Genomic DNA, 25,407 nt, shown 5'->3' with positions numbered 1-25,407 from the left:
CAAGTCTGCGGCTACAAAGCTCGGAACAGCTAGTGTATTTTTCACTGATTCGGTATTACCAGTGGTGGAAGAAGTACTCTGATCCTTTACTTAAGTAAAAGTACCAATACAGCAATGTAAAAATACTCCATTACAAGTAAAAGTCCTGCATGAAAAATCCTACTTAAGTAAAAGCACATAAGTATTAGCAGCAAAATGTAGTTAAAGTATTAAAGTAAAAGTAGAAGTTTGGTCCCTCTGACTGATATTTTATGATATATGACATCATTAGATTATTAATACTGAAGCATTAGTGTGGAAGCAGCATGTTACTGTTGTAGCTGCTGGAGGTGGAGCTAGTTTGAACTACTTTATATACAGTTAGCTAGTTTAGTCCAGTGGTTCCCAACCTAGGGGTCGGGCCCCTCCAAAGGGTCACCGGATAAATCTGAGGGGTCGTGAGATGATTAATGGGAGAGGAAAGAAGAAAAAACAAAGTTCTGATACACAAATCTGTTTTCAGTTTTTGGACTTTTTCTCTAATCTTTGATTGTTGCTGAAATATTGGATCATTTGAACATTTATTGAAATGAAACCATGTGAGGTTTAGAGGGAAAAATCACTTTTTGGTGGAGCTGTTAACAACTCATAGACATCTGAAATGTGACCCCGACTACACACTGCTTTTTGTAAGACGTCAAAAGGCAAAAAGGTTGGAAACCACTGGTTTCATCTTTAACAATGTGTTGTATTTTAAAAGCTTGTTATATTATCCATTGTGTCAAATCTCCATCTGAAAAGTAACTAAAGCTTTCAAATAAATGTAGTGGAGTAGAAAGTACAATATTTCCCTCTGAAATGTAGTGGAGTGGAAGTATAAAGTAGCATCAAATGGAAATACTCAAGTAAAGTACAAGTATCTCAAAATTGTACTTAAGTACAGTACTTGAGTAAATGTACTTTGTTACTTTCCTCCACTGGGTATTACCTTTCATAGCGCTACACCATAGCTAGGAGAAAATAAAACTCAATAAAATTCCTCCTGAGCTTACAGTCAACCCCGGCGTTGGATGTAACCGCTCTTCAAGCATTGTTTTCCTGTAGCCTTTTCAAATAAAAGCTGTAGAGAACTGGGAAGCCTTGAACGGCGGTAATCAACTTCTCCTCCTATTGTTCATGAAATGAAATCATATCGGTAGTAGGGCTTTGTCTGATGGTGATATATCTCGGATTGAATCTGCCCGGCAGCCGATGTTTTGCGCTGATGCTCAATATCTTTCAATTTGACCGTTTTCATGCCAAATAATTTCAATAAACTATTGCATTCAACTATTGTATTCAGCGTTTCCCCCAGAATTTGATTGTTGTCAGGGCGGAAAAGCCTCTGAAACAGCATTTAGACCATCATGGGACACTAAAACTCAACATTGAAAGCCCGGATACTATTACTAATAGTACTACTACTACTGATAAAAACATATTGATGCATACTTGTGTAGAATCTGATCAAATTGTCTCATTAGAATCAGCTCAGGTTAAGGTCTTCCCATAGACAAACGATGTAGTGCAATTCCAGTAATCACTCAAACTGCTTCATATCATATCACATACTGACTAGACCAGATCTGAGGACAGTTTTGGACCCATATGCTGGCCTCAAGCTAGATGTGACCATCTGAGGACCTGTTTGAAGCCACATACCCTCTCTGTTAATACCTTCACAGACACACAAATGCAGGCGAGCATGCACGTAGATTTATGTGCTCTTCTAAGTCTTTTCAAAATGAGGTGCAAGCACACACACACACACACACACACACACACACACACACAGCTGCACTTTAAAGAGTCAATTAGCCTTTGAAAACTTACTACTCACTTTTAGAGATGGGAAGTGTATCCTCCAGAGCTCTGACATCAACAGCATAATGCCATTTAATAAAAACATTATCAAACTTAATATAGGAAGTACAACTACTCAGCACTTTATCTCACTGTTAATTACAGTACTGCATCTCTTAATGAAAACCCAGTGTGTGTGTGTGTGTGTGTGTGTGTGCGCGCGCGTGTCTTAATGAAAATATTGTGTTTCCGTGTGTGTGTATGTGAAATCAAATACAAGTCCTTTATTAAGTATGGAACTCGCACCTGTTAGGGAAAACTACCTTGAGGATAATGAATAGGCTTCGCACATGTTCATGCACAAGCACACACACACACAAATGCGTGCACACACACAAAACTGAATAGAGATCTGTACATGCATTCACACACAAAGACGTATATAAAAGTTCACATGCACACACACACACACACACACAAACACACACACACACAGACAAACTAATGACTGCTCAGCTAAATTGTGATCATTAATTATATTCATTAGTGGGACATTCTTTTGTGTATGGCCCCCACTCCACTGTCTTTCTCCCTGTGTGTGTGTGTGTGTGTGTGTGTGTGTGTGTGTGTGTGTAAAAAACCTGCATGAGGGGTCCACATGGAAGAATGCAACCAGTTCTCAAATGTATCTACTATACGTTTTCCACATAAAAAAAAAATGTAAAAAACCCAGCTTTCTGTCAGCAGTTATTTTTGGATTCTTCTGGCTCTCGTTGGAGCTTACACCGGCTTAGAAGGTAGTGCGTCTTTGAGAAAAAATAGTTCCTATCCAAATAGAACACAACTATTGACAGAAGGCTTTTTTTTTCTTTTTTTTTTTCAAGATAACATATAACACCGGTATGATTATACTGTGGGAGGAGAAGGCAGTTCCTACTAACAGGGATCATCATGACGTTAAACATGTTATTTGGGCCCAGGGTTTAAAATACCCAACTATTCCTTCCTAACACTTGTTTCTAGAAAATTCCGAAAATAAGTGAAACTGCATTGGAAACAAGTGGAATTACTTCACCTCATTGGCAGCATTTTTCACTCATTTTTTTGAAGAAAATAAGATTTGAAGGCTGAATGTGAGACTGAATGACTTGTTAAGAGAGACAGTGTGCAGTGTAACACGTGTAAAGAGAAACTGGTAACAATGCTAAGCAGTTAACCACAAATATGTGAATTTTCCAACATTTTCTAAATGTTTAGTTGCCAATTTCCCTATGATTTTACACTTTTCAGACACCCTGTAGTAGTAGTAGTAGTGCGGGCCAGACATTCGACAATAAGGTGAATCTCTAATTCTCCGGCTGCTTCTCTACAGCTGCATGTACCTATCAGAATGAAGAAATATTCACGTCCACGTGTTCGCAAAAGGGCCGAGGTCGAGACTGGGAACTTAGCGATGCAGGAGAACGAGCGGGGATGGAAGGGTGCGTGTCTGTGTGTGTGTGTGTGTGTGTGTGTGTGTGTGTGTGTGTGTGTGTGTGGGGGAGATAAAAGGACGGACTGAGCGAAGGAGAGAACGAGGCAGCGGGAAGAAATAAAGAAGCTGCCAGTCAACGCCGTGGTTGAGAGTGACAGACGAGAATAAAGAAACATAAAAGCACGCCCAGTCACGAACCACTCCTGCACTCCTGATAGACAGACAGAAAGACAGATCGTCTAACTATGTCATGTACTGATGATAGACAGAAGGAAAGCCAAAGAGGGAGTTAATGGAAAAAAAAATAAAAAAAATAAAAACCAGATGATCGTCTTTACCGTTGTCGCTGTCCGACTTGTTCTCGTGCTCGGTGTCGGTCAGGGTCAGCGCCGAGTTGGAGCGGCTGGACAGGCAGGAGCTCCTGCCCGACGATTTGCCCAGGCCCCCGCGGCCCCACAGCCGCATGGCGCGCTCCGGGGACATCACCGCCTGGCTGTCGCCGTCCAGGTCCTGGGCCGTCCCGACCGAGTAGCCGCGGTGGGGCAGGCCCATCTCCGAGCAGAAGGCCAGGCCGCGGCGCGACGCCGGCTCGCAGATCCCCAGCTGACGGAGACTGAAATGCTGACCTGAAAAAGTGAGGGGGGGGGGGGGGGGGATATGCTGAGGTGTTATTGTGAGCACACACACATAAACTCAGATGCAAACACACACACTGGTTGCTGCAATGTCCAATATGCCCTTACTGGCTTTTGAATGATTTCTGTACCTACATTTTACTACAAAATGACTACAAAATTGACTGTATTAGAGATGAGATTATCAACTTCTGATCCCTCTCTTCATCAAGCATCTGTTGCCATGGAGACTCACAGTGTCCTCTCGCAGTTTGAGACCGTTCCCTTAGATGTCTTTTCTAAAATAGCACTTTCCTCTAAATACACAACCAGCCTATAGAACGCCTGTAGAATATTATCTCCAAACGTTCTAAAAAGTTAACTTTGGCGTACCACAAGGCTCTGTGCTAGGACCTTTGCTTTTCTCTATTTACATGCTACCTCTTGGCGAAATTTTCCGTAGCCATGATATTAAATTACACCGTTACGCGGACGATACCCAACTTTACCTACCCATTAAACCGTACAACCGTTCACAACTCGCAAACCTAGAATTATGCCTATCCGCTGTCAAAAAATGGATGTCAGTAAGCGCCAGTAAAACTGAGATGCTAGTTGGAGGCCCAAAAACACAATGGCTTCTTGTTGCGGATGACTTTAAATTTTGGGGGGGGGGTGCTTAATGCCACAGTTAACGATCTTGGCATTACATTCAGCTCCTACATTAAGGATATCACAAAGATAGCATTTTTCCACCGTTGCAACATCTCAAAAATCCGTCCTCTGCTAAATATGGCTGATGCCGAAACCCTAATTTTGTTTCTTCAAGACTTGATCATTGTAATGTCTTTTCTGGCCTACCTAACTACAGTATTAAAAACCTTCAACTCGTACCAAATGCTGCCGCCAGAATATTAATATAAGGATGCTGGTTATGAAAAATCTGATTATTATTTTTTTTTTTTATCATTTTAATGGGTATCTGGGTAACTTTTCTAACTGCCTGTAATCAAATCTGAGGCTTTAAACAAAATTGAAAGGTACTGTCCATAATAACAGAGGTGGATTACACTGATTGGACCATATCTGAATATCAATACAAGGCCAATATCGGCCCCTTATATCAGTCTAACCTTAACACACACAAACACACACACACACACACACACACAGACTGCAGGGACCACTGCATCCCGGCTGCATGTATGCCTTGTGTTTTGCAGAGTGTGTGTCTACGTAAGCTTTGTTAGCTGGCTAAGTGGGAGAGAGGGATCTCAGTGAGAAAGGCAAAACACACACTGACAGGTACCCTGTATAGAGAGCCTGACCGTGTGTGTGTGCTTGTTTGTGTGTGTGTGTGTTTGTGCCTGTTGACAGGTGGATAGCTTCCCGAGGCCAGCTCATGCAGAGGTTTGGAATCTCTCTCTCCCTCTCTCCCTCTCTCTCTCTCTCTCTCTCTGAAGAGAAGAGCCTTCACGTTAGATTTGTTTGTGTGTGAAGAGTGGAAGTTGACCCAAACAAGGTTTTGAGACTTAAATTGGAGGAACTGTGAAAAACTGTGGCAAAATCTGTCACATCGGATTTAAAAAAAAAAACAAAAAAAAAACAGTACTTACTAAGTGTTTCATTACAAAACACTGCACTGAGTGTAGAAAATAAAAGCAGCAACCTCCTCTTTCCATGAACTAGACTGAGAAGGTGAATCCGTATTGATTGCATCCGTTAAATCCACTTCAGTCATGAAGGAGAGATTAAAGGAGTTTTAAGCCTTGAAACAATTAAGACATAGATTGTGAAGGTGGTGCATCCTCAATATGATGAATTAAAAATGTAATACAAAGTATGTGATGTAAAAACTGAGAATGAATGTCATTTTGAAACATGAAAAGACTCCAAATCTCCAAAAGGTCTACATTTTAGGAATTAACAGTGAGCTATTGAGGTTTCTGGAGGACACTGACAATAATCCCCAGTAGGAGATATGACTAAGGCTCCATTTGATCCCAGCAACAGCCTGTGATAGCCCTGAGCTGACTCACACTTATTCAACCAGTTTGTGTCTTAACCTCAGTTATGGGCGGCCTTCTGCTTCCTCGAGGACTAACAGAGTTTATCTGGATCTCATAACAAAGCTTGAAGATTGAAAAATGCATACTTAGAATGCTGGTCCATGTTGTTGCTGTGCGTAAGGGAAATATTGATATTGTCCCTTTCTTAAAAGTGAAGACAGTGTGGTCCACCTCTGATATGATGGATATGATGCATTGATCAGTACTATACTGGTTGTCTATGGGAAGACCTTAACCGGAACTTATTCTAACAGAGACACTTAGATCAGATTCCACACAAGTGTGCATTGAACTGCTTGATTAGTTTTATCCTGGGTTTAAATGGAGAGTTTTAGTGCCTTGTGGTCGAAAGAAGTTCCGATGAAAGATGAAACTTTATTGATCCATGTGGGGCAATAAGCACAAAAGAGAAAATAAAAATAAGCAGTAAAAACAATAAAAGCAATGAAATAGAACACAATAATTGTTTCAAATTTCTGAGGCTTCTCCACTCTGACGAGAATACAGTTCTAAGTGAGTTATTTTTGTCATGGAAATGATCAGATTTGAAGATATTGAATATTGGCACAACATGGTGACGATTGGCAGCGTCAAATGTCAGTGCCGATATCAGGCTTCAAAAACCCATATCAGTCAAACCTTACCTAGCACAGCTTCAAAATACCTGTGTAGCTGTCACATAGTGTCTGACTGTGGAAGTGACAGAGTGAGAGGAAGTAAGACTGTGATTCATAATGTCAAGAAGAAAGTCTGTCTGTCTGTCTGTCTGTCTGTCTGTCTGTCTGTCTGTCTGCCTGTCTGCCTGTCTGTCTGTCTGTCTGCCTGCCTGTCTCTCTGTCTGCCTGCCTGCCTGCCTGTCTGCATGTGTGTGTGTTTTCAATGACGGTAATACAACGCAGATGGGGTAACAAAACCCACCCTCCATTGCGTGTGAGTGGTTGTGTGTGTGTGTGTGTGTGTGTGTGTTACAGTGGTTATTGGCGGTATGACTGGTAGTTAGGCCCAAACTTCTTAATCTGGTGAGTGAAATCATAAATAACTCAAGGCTTCCAAACCACAAATGCAGCACTTCAAAAGGTACATACACACACACACACACACACACACACACACACACACGAAAAGTAATCCGTTTCCCAATGAGGTCTGGAAAACATTCCTCACCGGTGACCACTTTACCAGGTTTTTATTCTTGTGGGGGATCGTTCTCACAAAACATTAAAAACACAGATCGTATGCACATATATTCAAACAAACAAACACACACACACACACACACACAAAATCAAACCATGTCGCCATAATGAGGCCATCATATGTGACTGGACTCTCATATCCTAACTTAAGGATAGAAGAAAGCTTTTTTAGCTTTCTTGTATCTGGAACATTATATCAAGGCAAAGCATTTAAGAGTATTTATGATCGTTTTAATGCTGTTTGGAATTGAATTTAAGACCACTTTAACAACCAAAATAAAGAAGCAAAGCTAATGAAAGCTGTGAAACTATAAAAGGTTAGTATAGGAAAAAGGACACCAGGAAATTAATGATTAACTGGGAAGTGAATTCCAACTGTTTTTAGTAAAGCAGATAGGATGCCGATTGTTCTAACCCTGTTCTGGATTCATCTAAGAGAGAACATGCAGCACAAAGAAACCTGTCAGTGCATGGTGAAAAACATAAGAGCTCTAATAACTGGATTTAATACATTTTTAATACTTTTTAAGGCCCTAACTTCAGAGAATTGGTTGTGGATACTCTGGAGGTGGATAAGACAGAGGAGAAGGAGTTACAGCAGGAAAGACCGAAGGGGTGAAAGAGACATTTTAGGGCACAGGAGTTCAGACAAAAAAGGACTCTGTCAACCTCAAACTGTTTAGGATAGATACGCTGAAGTCCATCTGAAGCCCTACTGAGACGGGGTTAGTTTTACAGGGGGGAGCTGGGGTCATGTAATCATGACCAGAGCGCGTGTGCAATTTTAGTCCCGTCTGAATCGGACTAAGCGGACCGCACATGCCTGTGCCAGTGAAACCTCTGGCCTGTTTCATCTCCTGTAAAATGCCCGGTAAAAAATAACCGCGGGTAAAACCAGAAGGGCACTCGGAGAGCGCAGACCTCTGCCAAGGTTCGCGCTGTTATTGCTTGTTCGTGAGTCGGATCCGGATCCGCTCCGAAATTTAATGGGTTCTTCCTTGGCCCATGCTACACCCTTCCACCGAGTTTCATGAAAATCGGGCCAGTAGTTTTTCCGTAATCCTGCTAACAGACAAACAAACAAACAGCACCGAAAACATAACATCCTTGGCGGAGGTAACTAGTCCCGTCCAAACCGATATCCCTGAGATTGAATCCTGTTCCTGCCATAAACAGTGTTTTTTGGGGGGGTTTTTTGGACTTCATCAAACCCAAAGTCTCAACTCTGGTCCAGAAGTCACGACTCAGCTATTCTTCGAGCACGTCAACGTCCATTGCGGCTGGTACCTATGACGCATTGGTACATTTTTGGTGTGTTTGCTTATCCATTAATGTTACAGATGTCCACATTGTACTGTAAACTAATCCCGCCTGAATGTGTATTCTTGTAATGTGTCCTTTTTTCTTTATTGGCTGCCTCGTAGAACAGCACTCAAGAGCTTTTCTGAATCGATAGGACCCAATGAAAAAGTTGGCATATATCGACCAAGCGGGTCTTATTTCAATACAATCTCAACTTTTGTACCCGTTCTGCGTGTTAAAGTCATAATCCTAATCATTTTCATATATCGATGTAACACAATAGTGATGCGACCTATAACCAGTTCGTGAAAGCTTTTCCATTTGCTGTTCTAAACACCCGGTGTCTGGTAGCTCTTTCCTGGGGGGAAAAAAATCCTTTGGTGCACAGGAAGTGATGCGTTTTGTTTGGACTTGCGCTTCTTAGATTGCTCGCGCATTCAATCTCAACGGCATCCAGTGTCTCCAAGCCAGGTTTGGTGGGTTCTGTCTCTTTCTCTGTCCTTTTGGGCTTACTTTTCATGTCTGTTGATCATGCGATATGGGTTTATGAGTAAGTAATTCATCTTGGCTGCATTAGACATTGACTTTCTGGAGTTAAAAAAAACAAAAGAAAAACCTACAGTTGTACTAATGGCATCCATAATGCCATTTTGTTTTTGTCTTTTGCCTTGTAATGCATGTCTTTTTGTTATGAGGTTATACTCAGTCACAAGTGTTTTCATTGTTTGTTTTTTTAATCTGTTGTGTTATTTTTTTTAATTACTGTTGTCTAAATAAAAATTAATACGTTGATAGTTTACTGTATATCAACATTGTTTTTTTGGCAACAACTTCTATCAGTGACTATAATTCACTGTTTTGTGACTCCATTGCTAATAACTTGAATTGTTCCAAATTCCTAATAAAGACTTTACAATAACATATTCAAATACTTTAAGATTTAGTGTTAGATCCTGCACTAGAAACAAAGCAGGGACCAAAAGAAGGACAGAAACCAAAATGACCACTGCACTAAAAAAAAAAAACATGAGACACAAATGAGACTGTAACAATATTTCCTTCCACAGTCCTGCCGGCCTCCCCGGTGAAACCCTCGGCTTTGTGTTGAGGAAGTATTAACATCCTCGCTCACTGTGATGGCGAGCAACCAACCAGAACGAGAACAAGTCCGGTCCCATAGAAACAGACGGGAGGGACGTGACTGGAAACGAGATGGAGGCAGACTCCTTTCACGCCGGTGGTGAAATTCTCTTTCCCGCTCCCTTTGTATGGGGGGGGGGGGGGGGGGGGGGGTTAAGTTGCTACCGGACACACCAGGAGAATTGTGGGAGGTGGGCGGTTCCCAGCTGAGGTGCAAAGTTTCATTGTGAACGCCGAAATTTCACGTCAACTTTGACTTAATTTTATCATTTATTATCATACATTTTAAACAATTATGAATGGCAAAATGCACTATATCATTTATTTTAATTTATTGAAACGCATGTAATCATATTTTTATTATTACATTTTATATTATTATAACATCACATTAGATGTTATGATTTTATATTATTATTATTACATTTTACATACATATGTTATCATGGTCTGTACAGGATTATGGGCTGAGGAAGCCGGAATGAGAGCAGTGGTTCAGGCGGAGGGCGTCACACTCTAATGTGAAGTGATGCTGATCCACCGACCATAACATGACCAAAGCATTCCCGGTGGCGGCTCTGTGTCCCCTGGTAACACGGCGGTGAATGGGGCCCCTGGTATCAAAGCCTTGTGTTGGGGGGAAGGGGGGGGTTTGAGTTGGTCGGGGGGTTGAGTGGGTCGGGTGGGGTGGGGGGGTGGATGTTAAACCAAAGTTTGAGACACTGGTCACAGCCAGAGTCCCTCACCGACTTAGTAACTACCACTTGTTGAAAATTCATCTGTGATCGCAACAATAGGGGACGTTGGAATTTTGCGATTTTAACAATTTTGCAGTAAGCATGGCAGATCACAACTCATGTCTTCAGTGATAATAAGTCTCCTAAACGTCTTTAGATATATGAAGGTAATACTACGATTTTCATGTTTTATTGAATAGGTATTTTAAATTAAAACAAAAATTTTTAAAAACCAACATGGCAACACTTCAAATTTGCTTGGACACTAGTCAAGCATCCCGCCCAAATATCTGTTTAGTGCTGCTATGTAAAAATAAGGTGCTTGGTGGACGCAGGGCTTTAGGCATAACTTTTATTTTACCTCACAACACATTTTTGTAAGACCTTACGTTTCCCACCAAAATCCAAAAAGAAAGAGACATTTCATAATTGGTGTTTAAGATGGGCCGCCATTCCCCCTTTTCAGAAAATTGCCTCCTGAATATATGAATATGTGTAAAACTGGGGGAAATATCTTCTGAAAGGATTATATATTCAGATTCTTTTTTCTTTTTTTTTTTCATTAAATTTAATAACTCAAATTATTCACCATGATTGCATCAACTGGAAAAAAGGACTGAAATCAGGTTAAAATAACACAAGTCTGAAAAGCCTCTGAAATATAAATGAAAAGAAGGCAAACAAATTGTCTCCGAAATCTCGGTGTGCGTCTCTACCTCCATCTTTCATCAGCAAATGAAAGGGGGGAAATTATAAAAGCTTTCCTTAATTAACGGCACAACAAGAGATAACGAGTGCCGCCGTTCAATTAAAAATTATATTAATTTTAAATGAGCTCCAATTAGGCCAGCAGTGAAAACGAAGGCGATAAGATAATTGAGTAATTATGATTTTTTCCTTTCTCAAATATTGACGCTGTGTTAATTGGAGCCGGAGAACAATGAATGCACTCTGTAATTAAGCAGACTTCCTCTATTGTTTTAGTTTCACCTGCTTCTCGAGATTTTTTCACAAGATTTAGAAGGGTGCATCACTTCCAACGGCTCCCTCCATTTACCCATCATCAAACATTCATCTATCAATCTTTCTTTTCAATTGACTGCCTGCCCATTCGTCCATACTCAGGCCATTCACTGGTCGAGAAAGTTCCAAAAATTTTGTGTTGGTATATGTTCTCCAAGAACAGGCAGTCAATCATTTAACATTACTGTGTTATATGTTATGTGTTATTCTACTCAATTCAAACTAGGGTCAATACTGTCCTGTTATGAAGTACCAGATATCAGTCAGATACCAGTCATGTTGTCCACCTCTAATATGATGGAGGTTCAAGTCTGGAAAACCTGACATGAAACCACATGAGTTTTCTTTTTTTAATTCAAATGTTCATCAATGTCTTTTGTAAGTTAATTCTTCATCTAAACATCTAGCATATCCCAGAGATTCTCTGCCATTGAATATAAGAGCTGCTAACCACCCAAAACAATTTCAGAGTTGGAGAGTTTTAGTGTTCCATGATGAGTTTTTTTCTTTCTCCCTGACAAGAATAAAAATCTGGATAAAACACTGCATTCTTGGATTCTTCATTCTTCATTCCTTGGCATGAAAACGGCCAAATTTAAAGATGTTGACTGTCCGCAGCTTGACTCTTAAAATATCGGGGCGGGTACTGACCTGCAAAAAACCCATTTCGGTCAAACCCTAAATCAAACACAGGCTGCTTCAATCAAGACTAGACCAATCTCCTATTACCGACTCAGATGGTAGCCTTATCAAAGTCGCCTCCCTGAATATTTGACAAAAGGCCATGGTAACAGAACTCATCCAAGACTGAAGACACACTCATTGACCACAGGAATTTTGACATCACCGAGTTCTAGTCATCATTTATGAGAAGTGTTTGTGGCGCCCTAAATTATTCTCAGAGCAAATTCTTTCCACTATTTCGTTTATTTTCATTAAAAGCCAAATCTATTTTCGGAGTGATGCATCCAACTACTACTGTTGTTTAAATAGTGATTTACTGGATCAAAGATATGTTGTAGCACTCAAAATTTAGTTGACTAAGGTTTGGATACAAGGACAAGGAAGGTATATGACAGCTCAGCATGAATTTTTAATGGATTTTGTATCTGTATAATGTTTGCTTGCATCTGTAGTGATTGTAACCATTGCAGTAAAACAACTGTATTTTGAGTCATGATGGCTTATGATAGCTGAATAGCTGAAAAATGATTATTTTTCATGGCCAAGTCAAACTCAAGAATTAATGTGAATATTTGGATCTAAAATTGATATAACCAAATCAAGTAATAACTGCATGTTTATGTCAGTAAAGCATAAATGAAGCAGTCCTGGAGCACCACATAATGAATGAATGAATGAATGAATGAACAGAACAAATAAATAAAACTCAACAATTACCACATGTGGAAAATGGAAAATTCACAAAAATGTTCCGTCTTAGCTCAAATCTTAGCAGAAATATAGTCCTAATGTTCAGATGTATTGCTTCCATAGTAGAAAACAAAGGGGCAGTTTTTCCAGTGGAGCTGCAACTGGGACCAAAACATCGACATAATGTTAATGATTTCTTTCAGGACTATTTTAGAGCTGCTTTGGGCTCTGTAATAAAAGCCAAGTAATTGTACACTTGTCTATTGATTACAACTAATAAATGCATATAGTTTTTTTTGCTAATAGACCATTATAATGATTAGCCTGATTAATATTTCCAATATATTTCTAGACCATTGTAATTTCAGACGTGTCCAAAACCCACTATGTGCTAATTTGACATTTCACTGTGCTGAAATGATTTCCTTAATGGAACTTGTGTGATAACAATAGACTGTGTATTTCTGATTTGAAAAATAAAATAAAATAAAAAAAAAAAAAACGAAAGAAGCTTGCCTATGATGCTTACTATGACGAAGCCATAAGTCTGTTAATAAGTATCTAAATCCAATACGTGTGCGTGTGTGTGTGTGTGTGTGTGCGCATGTGCATGTGTGTTGTCTGAGTGTCCTATTTCAGAGTCAAACCATGCCTGTTAACCAGTCAGTCAATAGAGTGGTTTGCACTACAGGCTTTTTTATAGACCGTTTTGGACTAACTCCAGGACACGCATCACAACTGGACTCGGTCCTAATTGGCTCCCTCACTAGCAAACTAGCGAAATCCTTCCAATCAGGTCAGTTTGCAGCATTTTTACTGGAAAGCCCCCACTCAGCAGGTTTACCTCATTTGAATTACAGGAGCTGCAGTGGTCAGCCAGTCAGGGTTCAGTATTGTGACTGTTGACATTTGCGTTCCCCATGCAACAGCTAATGCTATGTCAATAACATTTGGCAATGTTAGCTCGCTAGGCAGCATAGAATGTTGGCAACTTTACATTTCAAATTTATATTTAAAAATTTAAGGTCATGTGATGCTGTGTTGCTGCACTGAGAAATTGTGCTTGAGCTTCATACTGGGCATTCCAACATGAACGGCCGTTCCATTGCATTTTTGCAGCATTTGTCTTCACATTCATTCAATAAATAACTGCATTCATTTGGAAAACATCACAAAGAACATTATTCTTACTCTGAACCACAGTATTCAAAAAAAAAATTGAAAATGAATAATATGGAATCTTCAAAGCATTCATACTTTCCTTTTAGAATTCCATCTATAGTTGAAAATAGACAAGATGTGGATATTAGATGTGGAAAGTGCAGCAAAACCCTAGCTGCTCTTCAGATCATCAAGACTAACCATCATGATTAATAATCAGGATTGCAATATGAGGGTTATCATTTCAGCCATGGTGTACAACAACTCCCTGCCAGTATGCTGCGTCTCGGCCAATGCTGCTCAGCAATGCCACTTGGTTCCAGGAAGGTTAAAAATCAAAAGACTGGAGGTTTAAAACATTCCAGAGGCCAGATGTCAAATCTCTGAGATACTGGGCTCCGGCTGAGATGAGGGCGGGTTGGGATGTCTGCTCCACTTACTCTTTATCTAAAGTCAACATCTGCACTGGCCACTTCTCAACTGTGTAAACAGTGTGTGTGCGTGAGTGTGAGAGAGAGAGAGAGAGAGAGAGAGAGAGAGAGAGAGAGAGAGAGAGAGAGAGAGAGAGTATGTGCGTCTGTTTGTGAGCAACCACCCGTAAGCTTCAAGCACTGTGTGTGTGTGTGTGTGTGTGTGTGTGTTTGTGTGTGTGTGTATGTGACCACCTCTGAGAAAACACAAACAGTGTGTAGGACTGTGCGGGCAGGTCAAGGATGACAGAAAGCATGTCTATATTCTTGTTTGTGTGTATTCATGTGTGTGGTAAACAAAAAGCTAACCCTCTGAACATTATACTGGGAAGGAAATGAAAGGAAAAGAAAGGAAAGGAGGTAAGAGGAAAGGAGGTGAGAGGAGGCGAGGAAGGCGAGAGGATGAAAGTAGGGCCCTTTGACTAACTTTGCACTGTAATATGTAGGCGTGTGTAATATGTGTGTGTGTGTGTGTGTGTGTGCGTGTGGACTCTCACCTTGTCTGTTATAATCGTCCTGTTCACGGTGAACCATGTCCTTGTGTCCCCTGGTTGTCCCGTACAGTAACCTAGCAACAGTAACCAAGGACAACGGTCAACACTTGCTGTAGCATAATAAGGGATCAAACACGATGGGGTGTGTGGTTGTCAAAAAACATAACACAATGCCAAGGCTCAGCGCCGTTAATATGCAGCGGAGGGCGGCTTGCCTCTGCAGACTGCGTTACTCGTCACCTATTCTCCTGTTCATACCAGGGCCACTGCCCAAAGATAAAGGAGGAATCCAGGAAAATATTATCTACCCAGCTCACTGCTGACTTTCACACATACAGCGGATCTGCAGGTTGCACAAAGCCAAATCGAAGACTTGTTAATACTTTTGAAGGCCTTACATTTAGATAATTTCAGACTGTGTGAAGACCTATGGATACCCTGAACATAGTCCGTGTGTAACTTTGGAAGCTGCTTGAAAACCACCTGTTGCAGGTGTACTAGCTTATAGCGTCTACCATTAGAAATTGGAACTTGATTCTGTACCGAATTATCTTTGCATTTTTGCACACTGTATTTAGGAAAGATTGATTTTGAGCATAGATGGTCCGATGAGTACTTCTTTGGCGTTTTGATATCTGCTTGTAAAAAAGCTCTTACCAGACGTTGGTTGCTTCCTGACCCCCCCACAATACAGGAGTGGATAGACTCGGTAAACAAAATATATCTAATGGAAAAAATTTACTTTTTCACTCTGTCTACAAAAAAAATACATTTATTAAATTCTGGTCGAAATGGGTCTCTTATGTGCGGCCCTTACGGCCATATTTTGTGGAAGTGACAAATGAATAATCTGTTTTTGTTGTTTAATTTTTATTAACAAAACTCATCATTGTTTTTTCTGGTCTCCTACCTCCCTCTTTTGTCTCTCCCTGTATTTGATTTGTCGAAACCTCTCCCAACTCTATATAGACACACCTACCTTTCTCAGCCTGTACAGAGTTCTAGAAACCTACAATTGTTGTAATAAATAAAACAATTTAGAAGGATTTCGGGAAGGAAAGAGAAAAATTGCACATGTGCATAATGATACAATTCAACTGTGTAAAACGTCTGCTTATCAGTATCTCTACTGTATTGATGTATGTCTCTGGTAATTTAAGTCCCTGTTATCCCTAAATAAAGAATAAAAAAAAAAAAAAGAAATTGGAACTTGATGACTTTGGTGACCCCTTGAGTCCCTTAGTGGTAGTGTTTCACGTCAGCTCTCGCTAAAAGACACTACCCACTCGTTCTCCCCTCTGCAGACTGCAGAGAGAAGACGCACGTGTATGCAGAGGATGTGACGTGAACCATAATGCAAATTGAACAAAGGAAGTGGAATAAACTTGTGTAAGGAGGTGAGGTTTTTTTTCCTACGGTGCAAGATGTGTTCATCGGGAGCCAAATTCAGGTCAGTCACACAACGCTTCCTCATCTCATACTCTGTGATGCTCACTTGTCCAGTGTCAGGTATAGCTTTGTAACTGCGGTGGCTAATATATGTGTGACCAAACATATATATTTTTGCCTCCAAATATTTTAGTTACAGCTAGATTGAGCTAGCAAAGCAGTTTTTTGCGTATCCGGTTTGGAATTTATTATGTTTGCCCAATGCTAATGAAACAGCTTTCTACAGTCTATATCTTTCTATAGTCCTTATACTATGCAATGAAACTTAATTTGTGACCAAACATATATTTTTGCCTGCAAATATTTTAGTTACAGTTAGATTGAGCTAGCAAAGCAGTTTTTTGCGTATCCGGTTTGGAATTTATTACGTTTGCCCAATGCTAATGAAACAGCTTTCTATAGTCCATATCTTTCTATAGTCCTTATACTATGCTATGAAACTTAATGTGAGAATGATATATTGAGGTGAAAATGTTACACACTGGGGCTTTAAATACATTAGGGGTTCTTGATAAAACTCACCGGTAAGTGTGACATTATGGGTTGAGATCATCACGGTGCAGTGTTTTTGTGTTCATAAGTGTAAATTACCGGGCCAGATTTACTGTCACCACCACCTGCTTTTCATCATTTAGCATATTCACAAAGAAATTCATTATTATTCTTTTTTCCCCTCAAAAAAACATGTTACATTGTGTCATAGGATGTTCATCATTGTCTTTGGAAACATTTACAAGAGGCATACACATTGAATTTGCACTGAATGATCCACTATGTGCTCTACAGAACCTGCACACAGGCTAGATAATCAGGGTGGCTGTTAAGTTAACATGTTGATTTTGATTGACTGGTAATAAGGTGGTACTACTGTGGCTCCATCATGATAATCAAAGCACTAGTAAAGTTATGAATAAATTCAAATTACCAAGCTGCAGATTTTGCACACTGCACTGCTGCTACCATTGAGATTTATGAATAATAACCAGTGGCTTTCCCAAACTGAATAGATATTGTCCCCCTTCAAACCAAACTGCTTTACTTAATCTCTTGCTCTTTCTTGATTTATCTAAGGTGTACAGTTTATTCATTCACTCAAACCATTTGGGGTTTTTTTTAATTGTGGTTGTGTTTTATATAAGATGGCTTTCCCAAACTGAATAAATGCTGTGTTTCTCAACACCAAACAGCAGCAGAAGAAGGTTTAATTCCTACTCAAGATCACCAAAATAACAAACAACCGATATTACGGAGTGTAAAGATAAGATTACCTTGACAATATTTGTGTGAGCAGATAATGACCATGTAAGAGAGAAGTGGTAGGAAAGAAGGGATGGAGTAAGAATGGAGTAAGAGCAAAGGAGAGGGATAGGGGGCATTTTCTTTAGAGTGAGCACATTGGGGAAATTATTCAGCCGGAGAAGATAATATAAGATATACAGATATATAATATCAAAAGGCTGTTCTTTACTGCAATTATGTTTTTGACGGTGATGTGGCTAGGTACAAGGAACGTCCCCTTGGTTACCTCTGCTTTTCTACAATAGTTACCGATGCATGTGTACAGCCTGAAAAGTTTTCTCCAAAGTGCTGTACTTCCAAGCTAAAAAAAAACAAGGGAAAACAAGAAGTACCACCCAGGTAATAGCTGAACCTCAGCAACCAATAAAGCATGGCCTACCGTGATTTAAGGCAATTATCAGCCCAGTTGTAAAGTGTTTTGGACCGGCCGCATTGGCTGAAACTTCCTGTTGTATAATAGCAATAATACCTGAGAGGGCAATCTTTACTGTGATTATGAATATGACGGTGATGCAGCTAGGTATGAGACATAGTCGAGTACTGTTGGCAGCACTGAAGTACCAATTAGAACAGTAAAAAAAAAGGCCCTCTGGGGTATTATAGCTTTTATACAACAGTTACACTAATATGTGAGTGCTGCCTGAAATGTTTTCTTCAGAGTAGTGTTCAGACTTGATAATAAAAAAAAACAGGAGAAAGTAAGAAAAATCACAAAAGAGCTCCCTGGTTACCAAGAGACTTAGCTATAAGTTACATTCTGATTGGAAATATCAGCTGGATTAGAATGTGTCTCTACCCCCAAAATCCATTGGCCTTTCAAGCATGTAGCAAGCAGGTTCCTCCAATCAGATTAAAACCAATAGCAGTAATGCTATAAAGCTGCTATTTGACCCAAGTCTGATATCTATCGATTTGGGGACACAAAATGGCACATCAGGACGTAATGATGGCAATCGGTGGTCTAACCTGGTCTGGTCTTGGTGCTGGTCGAAGGCCTTCAGCGTTTCGCTGGATGAGTACGACTTCTGAGTGGGGACCCGAGGCCCCTGGGAGCCGATACCGCAGTCTTCGCTGTCCCCTGATGAACCTAACATACATGCAGATACAAACACATGAGCGTACGCGCACATAGGCGTAAAAACACACACATGAACAAATGAGCTGGAGCAGTCGGACGTCGGGGAAGCAGGGCCTCAGAGGGCAAGACAGAGGGAACAAAAAAGGGAGGGAACAAAAACGGCTCAACGAATCAAAGGATTAGAACTGAGTAACCGTCTCCATATTGTTCTCTAATCGCCATGTTCTGTATAGCTCCTCATGATCATGGATGTGGATAATGAACCCAGTATTGTATATGAATCTGAGACTCTAGCAAAGAGAACAAAATCCAGCTGCAACAGCTGTTTGACTTAAAAGAGCACGAAATGGCTGTATTATCAAATGAATAATGACTATTTCTTGGCATAACTAAGCAATTTATATAAACTTTGATGATAAATTAGTGCCTACTGAAGCTCTATCAGCAGTGCGGCACCCACCGTGGCCCTGCTTTATGTCTGTATGTCCCTCCGTCCATCAGTAGGATTTGACTGCCTCACCAGCTAAGGACATGCACTGACTTACTGTGGATCTTGTCGATTTTGTAGATACTCCAGTTACACTGTCGTTTGGGTTACAACAAGGGGATAGGTGTGAAGAATGGGGTCATTGAGTTGGGATCACTGCCTAAATAAAGAGTCGGTTGCAACAAATGAATGAATGAACAAACACACAAGTCCACCAGCTGAGCCACCCGGCACTTTGTTCCCTACCTGAGTATCTCCTCTCCTTGTTCTGAAGGAAGAAATGAATTACTGAATGAAGGAACACAGAGAAAAATGAAAGAAACTAAGACAGAAGTATAGAAAAAAAACCAAAAAGAAAACAAAAACAGCTCTAACTCTGTGCGAGAATGACATTTAATGAAATGATAGAGGTAGAGACACTGTAACTATGAAGAAGCAAGAGAAACTTACTGTTCTAAATTCAAAATAATGTGTAGTCAATTTGAACTTTCTCTACAACGTGCTGGGAGGAGAAATATGTAAAATATGTATTAACCTTTCACAATTTCACATCGGAGAGACGTTAACAATGGAAACAATAATGTTGGGAATGGAGGTTGTATGATTCTAGATACATTTACCCACTGAATAATTAATTGATTGATTTGATAATATTAACCAATATGTTGTTAATGTTGCATTGTCATGGATGCTAACTGAATCTGTTAATAATGGTTGCATTTGCTTTGGTAATATGTACTTTTGTATATCATTAGGGTTTGACTGATATTATAAAGAAATCAGTGTCACTGGTTGTCTATGCCCTTATTATTACTAGTAGTAGCAGAAGTAACAGTAGTAGTAGTAGTACTAGTAGAAGTAGCAGTAGGCTTGGGCGATATCCATAATGTAATATTGCGATACTGTCCTGCCAAAATATCATGATATACAATATTTTCGCTACCACTAGTAGATTATAGGTTTATAAGTTTAAAAGCTTGTACAATTGTGATGTAAGCAACACATAGCGTCAAAGCCGGGAGGGATGGGGAACATTTATTTTTTTCTTTTCAAATTCGATATTGTGGGACTATCACGGGAAATATCGTGATATTCACAATATATTGCGATATTCGATAATATTGAATATCGGCCCAAGCCTAAGTAGCAGTAGTAATAAAGCACCTCTACTGAACTGAATGAATGAATGAGTGAATGAATGAATGAATGAATGAATGAATGGGTAACACTTTACAATAAGGGTCACTAAGTTAAGGGTTAGTTAATGATTAATAAGCATTAACTAACCCTTAATTAACAGTTAACTAATGTGTTATTTACTAATGGTGTTCATGTTAACTAAGGTATTAATTTATACATTATTTAATAGTTTATAAAGATGGCTAGACACATTAGTTCACTGTTAATTAAGGGTTAGTTAATGCTTATTAAGCATTAACTAACCCTTAACTTAGTGACCCTTATTGTAAAGTGTTACCAGTGAATGAATGAATGAATGAATGAATGAATGAATGAATGAGTGATCTCACCAGTGTATGGTCTCTCCTTGTCCTTGCGGCCCTTGGTCAGTGAGCAGTATGGACGTCGCTCTTTCACTTCCATAGTTCTGCTGCTGGCGCCGCGGGCAAACATACAGGCATGCTGCTATACAGCCGCAGAGACAGACAGACAGGCCGATAGACAGAGAGAGAGAGAGAGGGGGAGAGGATGAAGGCAGAGACAGACAGAGAGAGAGAGAGAGAGAGAGAAAGAGAGAGAAGGATGGTCGGACTCCACCTGCAGACACCGAGAGAAAGAAGGGGAGAGGGGAAAATCAATGAGAAAGTCAAAGAATGAGCGATGCAGCCCAACGTCCCGGGCTCTCGTGGCATTTGACCGCACAGCTGAGAGAAAGAGAGAGAGAGAGAGAGGAAGAGGTTAGACTGATATGTCGCTTTGCCGATATACTGTATGTGCTTTAATTAAGTCAGATATCATCCAGTCAGTGTTGTCCACCCCGATATGATGGAGGTTCCTCCCTGACCACAGCTACAGAAAAACATTTTATTGATTCGGTAAATTGTTCAATAATGCTTTTTGGCACATTACTTCTTCCTTTATAGGCCTAATATATCCCAGCCACCCCACCGAAAAGAGTTTCATTAGTATGGGTGTCACGGGACTAATGCGGGCCTGCACCTGCGTAAACAGTCGCATTCACGTTCAGCTGTTAATTGCTCCCCATACTTCTGGTGAATGCATATTTACCTTAGTTTGCAGCATTGGCATTTTCAGTCAATCCTGAGTTTATATCAGGATGCCATGTTGAATATTGCGTTTGTGGACAAATGTATTCCTGTATCCCTTGTGAAATTACAGAGACACACACGTTTATTTTATCGCACTCGTTTAAGCCTGCAAATTGAATTGTCACCTCTCTCTTGCCCTTGGTCCCATTTCGTTCCTTTTTTTTTTAATATGCCCTCCTCAACTTCCTCTTGGCGGGTTTTCCCCTCGGGTGAATCCCCGCTGCCATCTTAAGGGTCGCTCCATTACTCTGTTAACTCAGCTGGACTTTCTGAGATCGACCCTTCGAGGGCCGAGGGAGCGAGTCCACGCCGATGTAGACTTCAGGAGTGCATCTTGCCCGGAATGGATTGTGATATTATATATATATATATATATATATATTTTTTTTTTTTTTAGTTTTTTTTACAATCATTTTGTCATCTGTATTTATTTAAATTATTCAACTATTATTATTATTATTATTGTTGTTATTATTGTATTGTTGTATATTTACTTATTATGATTTTGTTTCTATGAGCAGGGAGGGGAATGCTGGGGGGCTAAGGGGAGATAATGGGGGGATATTACTGTCTAAAAAGAAAAGTATGAATCTGTAATACTGTTTCATCATATGTGCAGATTGTTGAATAAAATTTGGTTACAAAAAAAAAAAAATTCCTCTGCACCAACATGGTGGAACGAGTGATATAAAAGTGTAAATAAACAAACAAGATTCTGATAATTTAATCGTATTTATGGAATTAACTCATCATTAAAGACTCTACTTCTACCATCAACCTAATAATGGGTTTCAATGGAGAATTTTTGTGTTGCATGATGGTCTAAATGCTGGTTCAGAGGCTCAACTCAACTCAACTTTATTTATATAACACCTTTCATACAAGCATGCAGCCCAAAGTGCTTCACATAGCAAAATTACAACAATAAAACTAAAAATCTATAAATAAGAGTCAATAAAATAAAATAAAAATACAATAAAATAAACACCAGGGATAAAAATAAAGTAAAAACCAATGATTAGAACTTAAAAACTAAGGCTATATCATTACTCCAAATTAAAAGCCAGATTAAAAAGATTTCCTTTTAAAAATACAGAGAGAGCTTGCCATTCTTCCACCTTGACAGGAATACAATTCTGCGGGAAACACTGAATTCTTGTCATTTTTAGGGCATGGAAATGTGTCAAATTTAAAAGTAGCAGCCAAAAGTCAGCAACCTCAGTATAAAAATATCAGTATTGGCCTTCAAAAACCCATATCAGTCTAAGATGGAGATGAAGAGCAAAAGAGACAGAGACAGAGGGTAAACTAAAGTAGAGTTGCATGTATGTGACCATACAGAAAACTAGGATTAACAGTTTCAGTGACACAGTTGGAGAGAGAAAAGAGAAAGACAGAGAAAAGGAAAAGAGGGGAGACATGATACAAAGAAGGAGGGTGTGATAAAAAGAGGTGTGAGAGCGGTTATTCCATGTGAAAATGTCTCGATGCTTTGGCGATATCGTTCTTCACTTCCACGCCAATCGATCACAGTGAACTGAATATTGAATTGAGAGACACAGACCAAAATAAAAAAAAGGCAGCGAGAGAAAGAGGGATGAGAGGACAGAGGGCGAGTGGGCAAAAGAGAAAGAGGGGTCAAGCGAGGGTGAGAGAGAGAGAGAGAGAGAGAGGGAGGGAGAGAGAGAGAGGCAGTAGTGGTCAGATAGGTTTATAAGCCGTCAACTTAATCTGAGACACTGAGCCTTAAATCTCCTACCTTCTGGACCTGCCTGTGTGTGTGTGTGTGTGTGTGTGTGTGTGTGTGTGTGTGTCTGTATTAATGTGCATGTTTATTTGTGTGCTTGCGTCCTGACCCGCCCCGTTGTGTTTGAGTGTTTCGTTAGTTATGTGTGTGTGTGTGTGTGTGTTTGTTTGTGTGTGTGTGTGTGTGTGTGTGTGTGTGTGTGTGTGTGTGTGTGTGTGTGCGTGTGTGTCTTCAACCTACAATGTCAGTTGCCAACTGTAAAACATGGTGGTGGACACTTTCCTTCTTAAAGAAAGGTCCAACATCCCACTACACTCAGTTCAGTGTGCAGGATGACAGCAGGGCAAGGAGGACTGAAGCTGCTCCCTACTCCAGTGGTTCTCAACGTGGGGTTCAGGGACCACCAGGGGAACCCTTGAGGGGGTTCCAGGGAGTCCCCATTGTTAAACTTCACCATTATTTCATTTACAAGAAGTTAACATTAGATTAGAGAATGTAGAAGAATGACTGTTCTGATCATAGTTTCACTGTTATCTCTCTACCTGCAATACGGTTAGTCATGGAATTCTATATCTAAAAATAAATATATTCTCAGATTTGGGTCAGAGAGAAAAAAAATCTCATCAAATGGGGGTCCGTGGCTCTAATGTGGACTAAATTAGAGAATCACTGCCTTACTCCTTATTAGATACATACTTGATATTGATAAAATTTTTAGGTATTTCTGTTTACTTTGTCTGCTCGTGTGTGTGTAGTCATGTCAAGCTCTCCGCATTGACCTTTTGTCTGTTTCGCAGAGACATGTCCAAGGACGAGGATTGTGATTGTGTGTGTGTGTGTGTGTGTGTGTGTGCAGAAATATTTTGGGGAGTGTATGCCTTTGGGTGTGTGTGCAAGTGTGTCTCTCGATGTGTGTGTGTGTCCATTTGTGAATGTGTTTGAGAGAATAGGAACATACTGTGACTGTGAGTGTGAGGGTGTGCATTTGAGTCAGTGTGTGTGTTTCTGTGTGTGTGTGTGTGTGTGTGTGTGCATAGATAGATAGATAGATAGATAGACAGATAGATAGAATTGTATTAATGTGTCACTCCTCAACAAACAAGTCATACAAAGCAACAAACACAATAACCCAAAAAAAAAGAAAGTTGAGGACCACTCATCAAGAGTAACGAGACACAGGCTAAAAACAATACACATAAAAAAAGATACTAGAATAGATATGCATATACATACATACACACAAATATACACACACAACTATACACACACATACATACATACATTCGTACAGATACCTCTGTGCATGTGTGAGAGATCTCTACCATATCTGCTCTATATTCATAACTGCTGATAAGTCTTGTCATATCTGGTATGAGGCCCACTCATAACACCCCCCCCACACCCAACACACACACACACACACACACTCACTGTATATATGAATGTAGTGGGGGTGCAGGGAGGCGTTGTCCTAACTGTTTATCACAGCGGAGCCCGATGCTGTCGCCGCTTCTCTTAATCGCTCCGCTCTTAATTTATATGTTGGCTGAACTCCCCGGCTTCAAGGGCTCCCAAGAACACACACATTATGCACTCTGTTACACCCCTCCCTCTCTCTCTCTCTCTCTTCTTTCACTCCCTCCTATCTCCCTCTATCTTTAATTCCTCTCTCTCTCTCTCCGTTCATCTCATCTCCCGCTATCCTCCCCCCCCCACAATCAGTGACTATTGGAAGTCGTGAGGATGAAGAGAGAATATCGGGGGTTCGACTGATAAGGGTTTTTGAAGGCCGATTTTTTGGACCTGCGACTAGTACTATTACTACTACTGCTAATACTACTACTGATAATAATAGTAATAAAACATAATTATGAATGCTTGTGTGGAATTTGATCAACATGTCTCATCTTCCCATAGACAACCAGTCATTTCCATCATATCAGAGGTGGACCACACTGACTGGACCAGTTCAGATTTTTAATAAAACAACAATACTGGACCCAAATATCAATTTTATCCTAAGGAAAAAAAAACACTTTACAGTTAACAGTTAACTAATGTGTAATTTACTAATGGTGTTCATGTTAACTAAGGTATTAATTTATACATTATTTAATATTTTAAAGACGACTATTAAATAATGTATAAATTAATACCTTAGTTAAAATGAACACTATTAGTAAA

At 40.0% G+C, this 25,407-nt stretch overlaps 1 protein-coding gene across 1 annotated transcript; it reads right to left on the bottom strand.

Annotated features, from left to right (window-relative positions):
• Positions 1-3,633: 3,633 nt before the first annotated feature.
• Positions 3,634-20,790, bottom strand: LOC139639941 (teneurin-3-like; the record flags this gene model as incomplete). The annotated part of the gene is made up of 4 exons (XM_071514098.1): positions 20,718-20,790; positions 18,590-18,710; positions 14,879-14,949; positions 3,634-3,921 (listed from the first exon to the last, which is right to left on the bottom strand). Coding segments are annotated over exons 1-4 (553 nt in total), but the record flags the coding sequence as incomplete, so codon positions are not given.
• Positions 20,791-25,407: the final 4,617 nt, after the last annotated feature.

Source organism: Centroberyx affinis, unplaced genomic scaffold (assembly GCF_046629955.1).
Source record: "Centroberyx affinis isolate AG114_WGS23_722 - 3 ecotype Tasmania unplaced genomic scaffold, CSIRO-AGI_Caff_v1 ptg007955l_1, whole genome shotgun sequence".
NCBI classification, from domain to species: Eukaryota; Metazoa; Chordata; class Actinopteri; order Beryciformes; family Berycidae; genus Centroberyx; species Centroberyx affinis.
The sequence above is the reverse complement of the archived record's forward strand: the minus strand, read 5'-3'. Positions and strand labels throughout refer to the sequence as shown.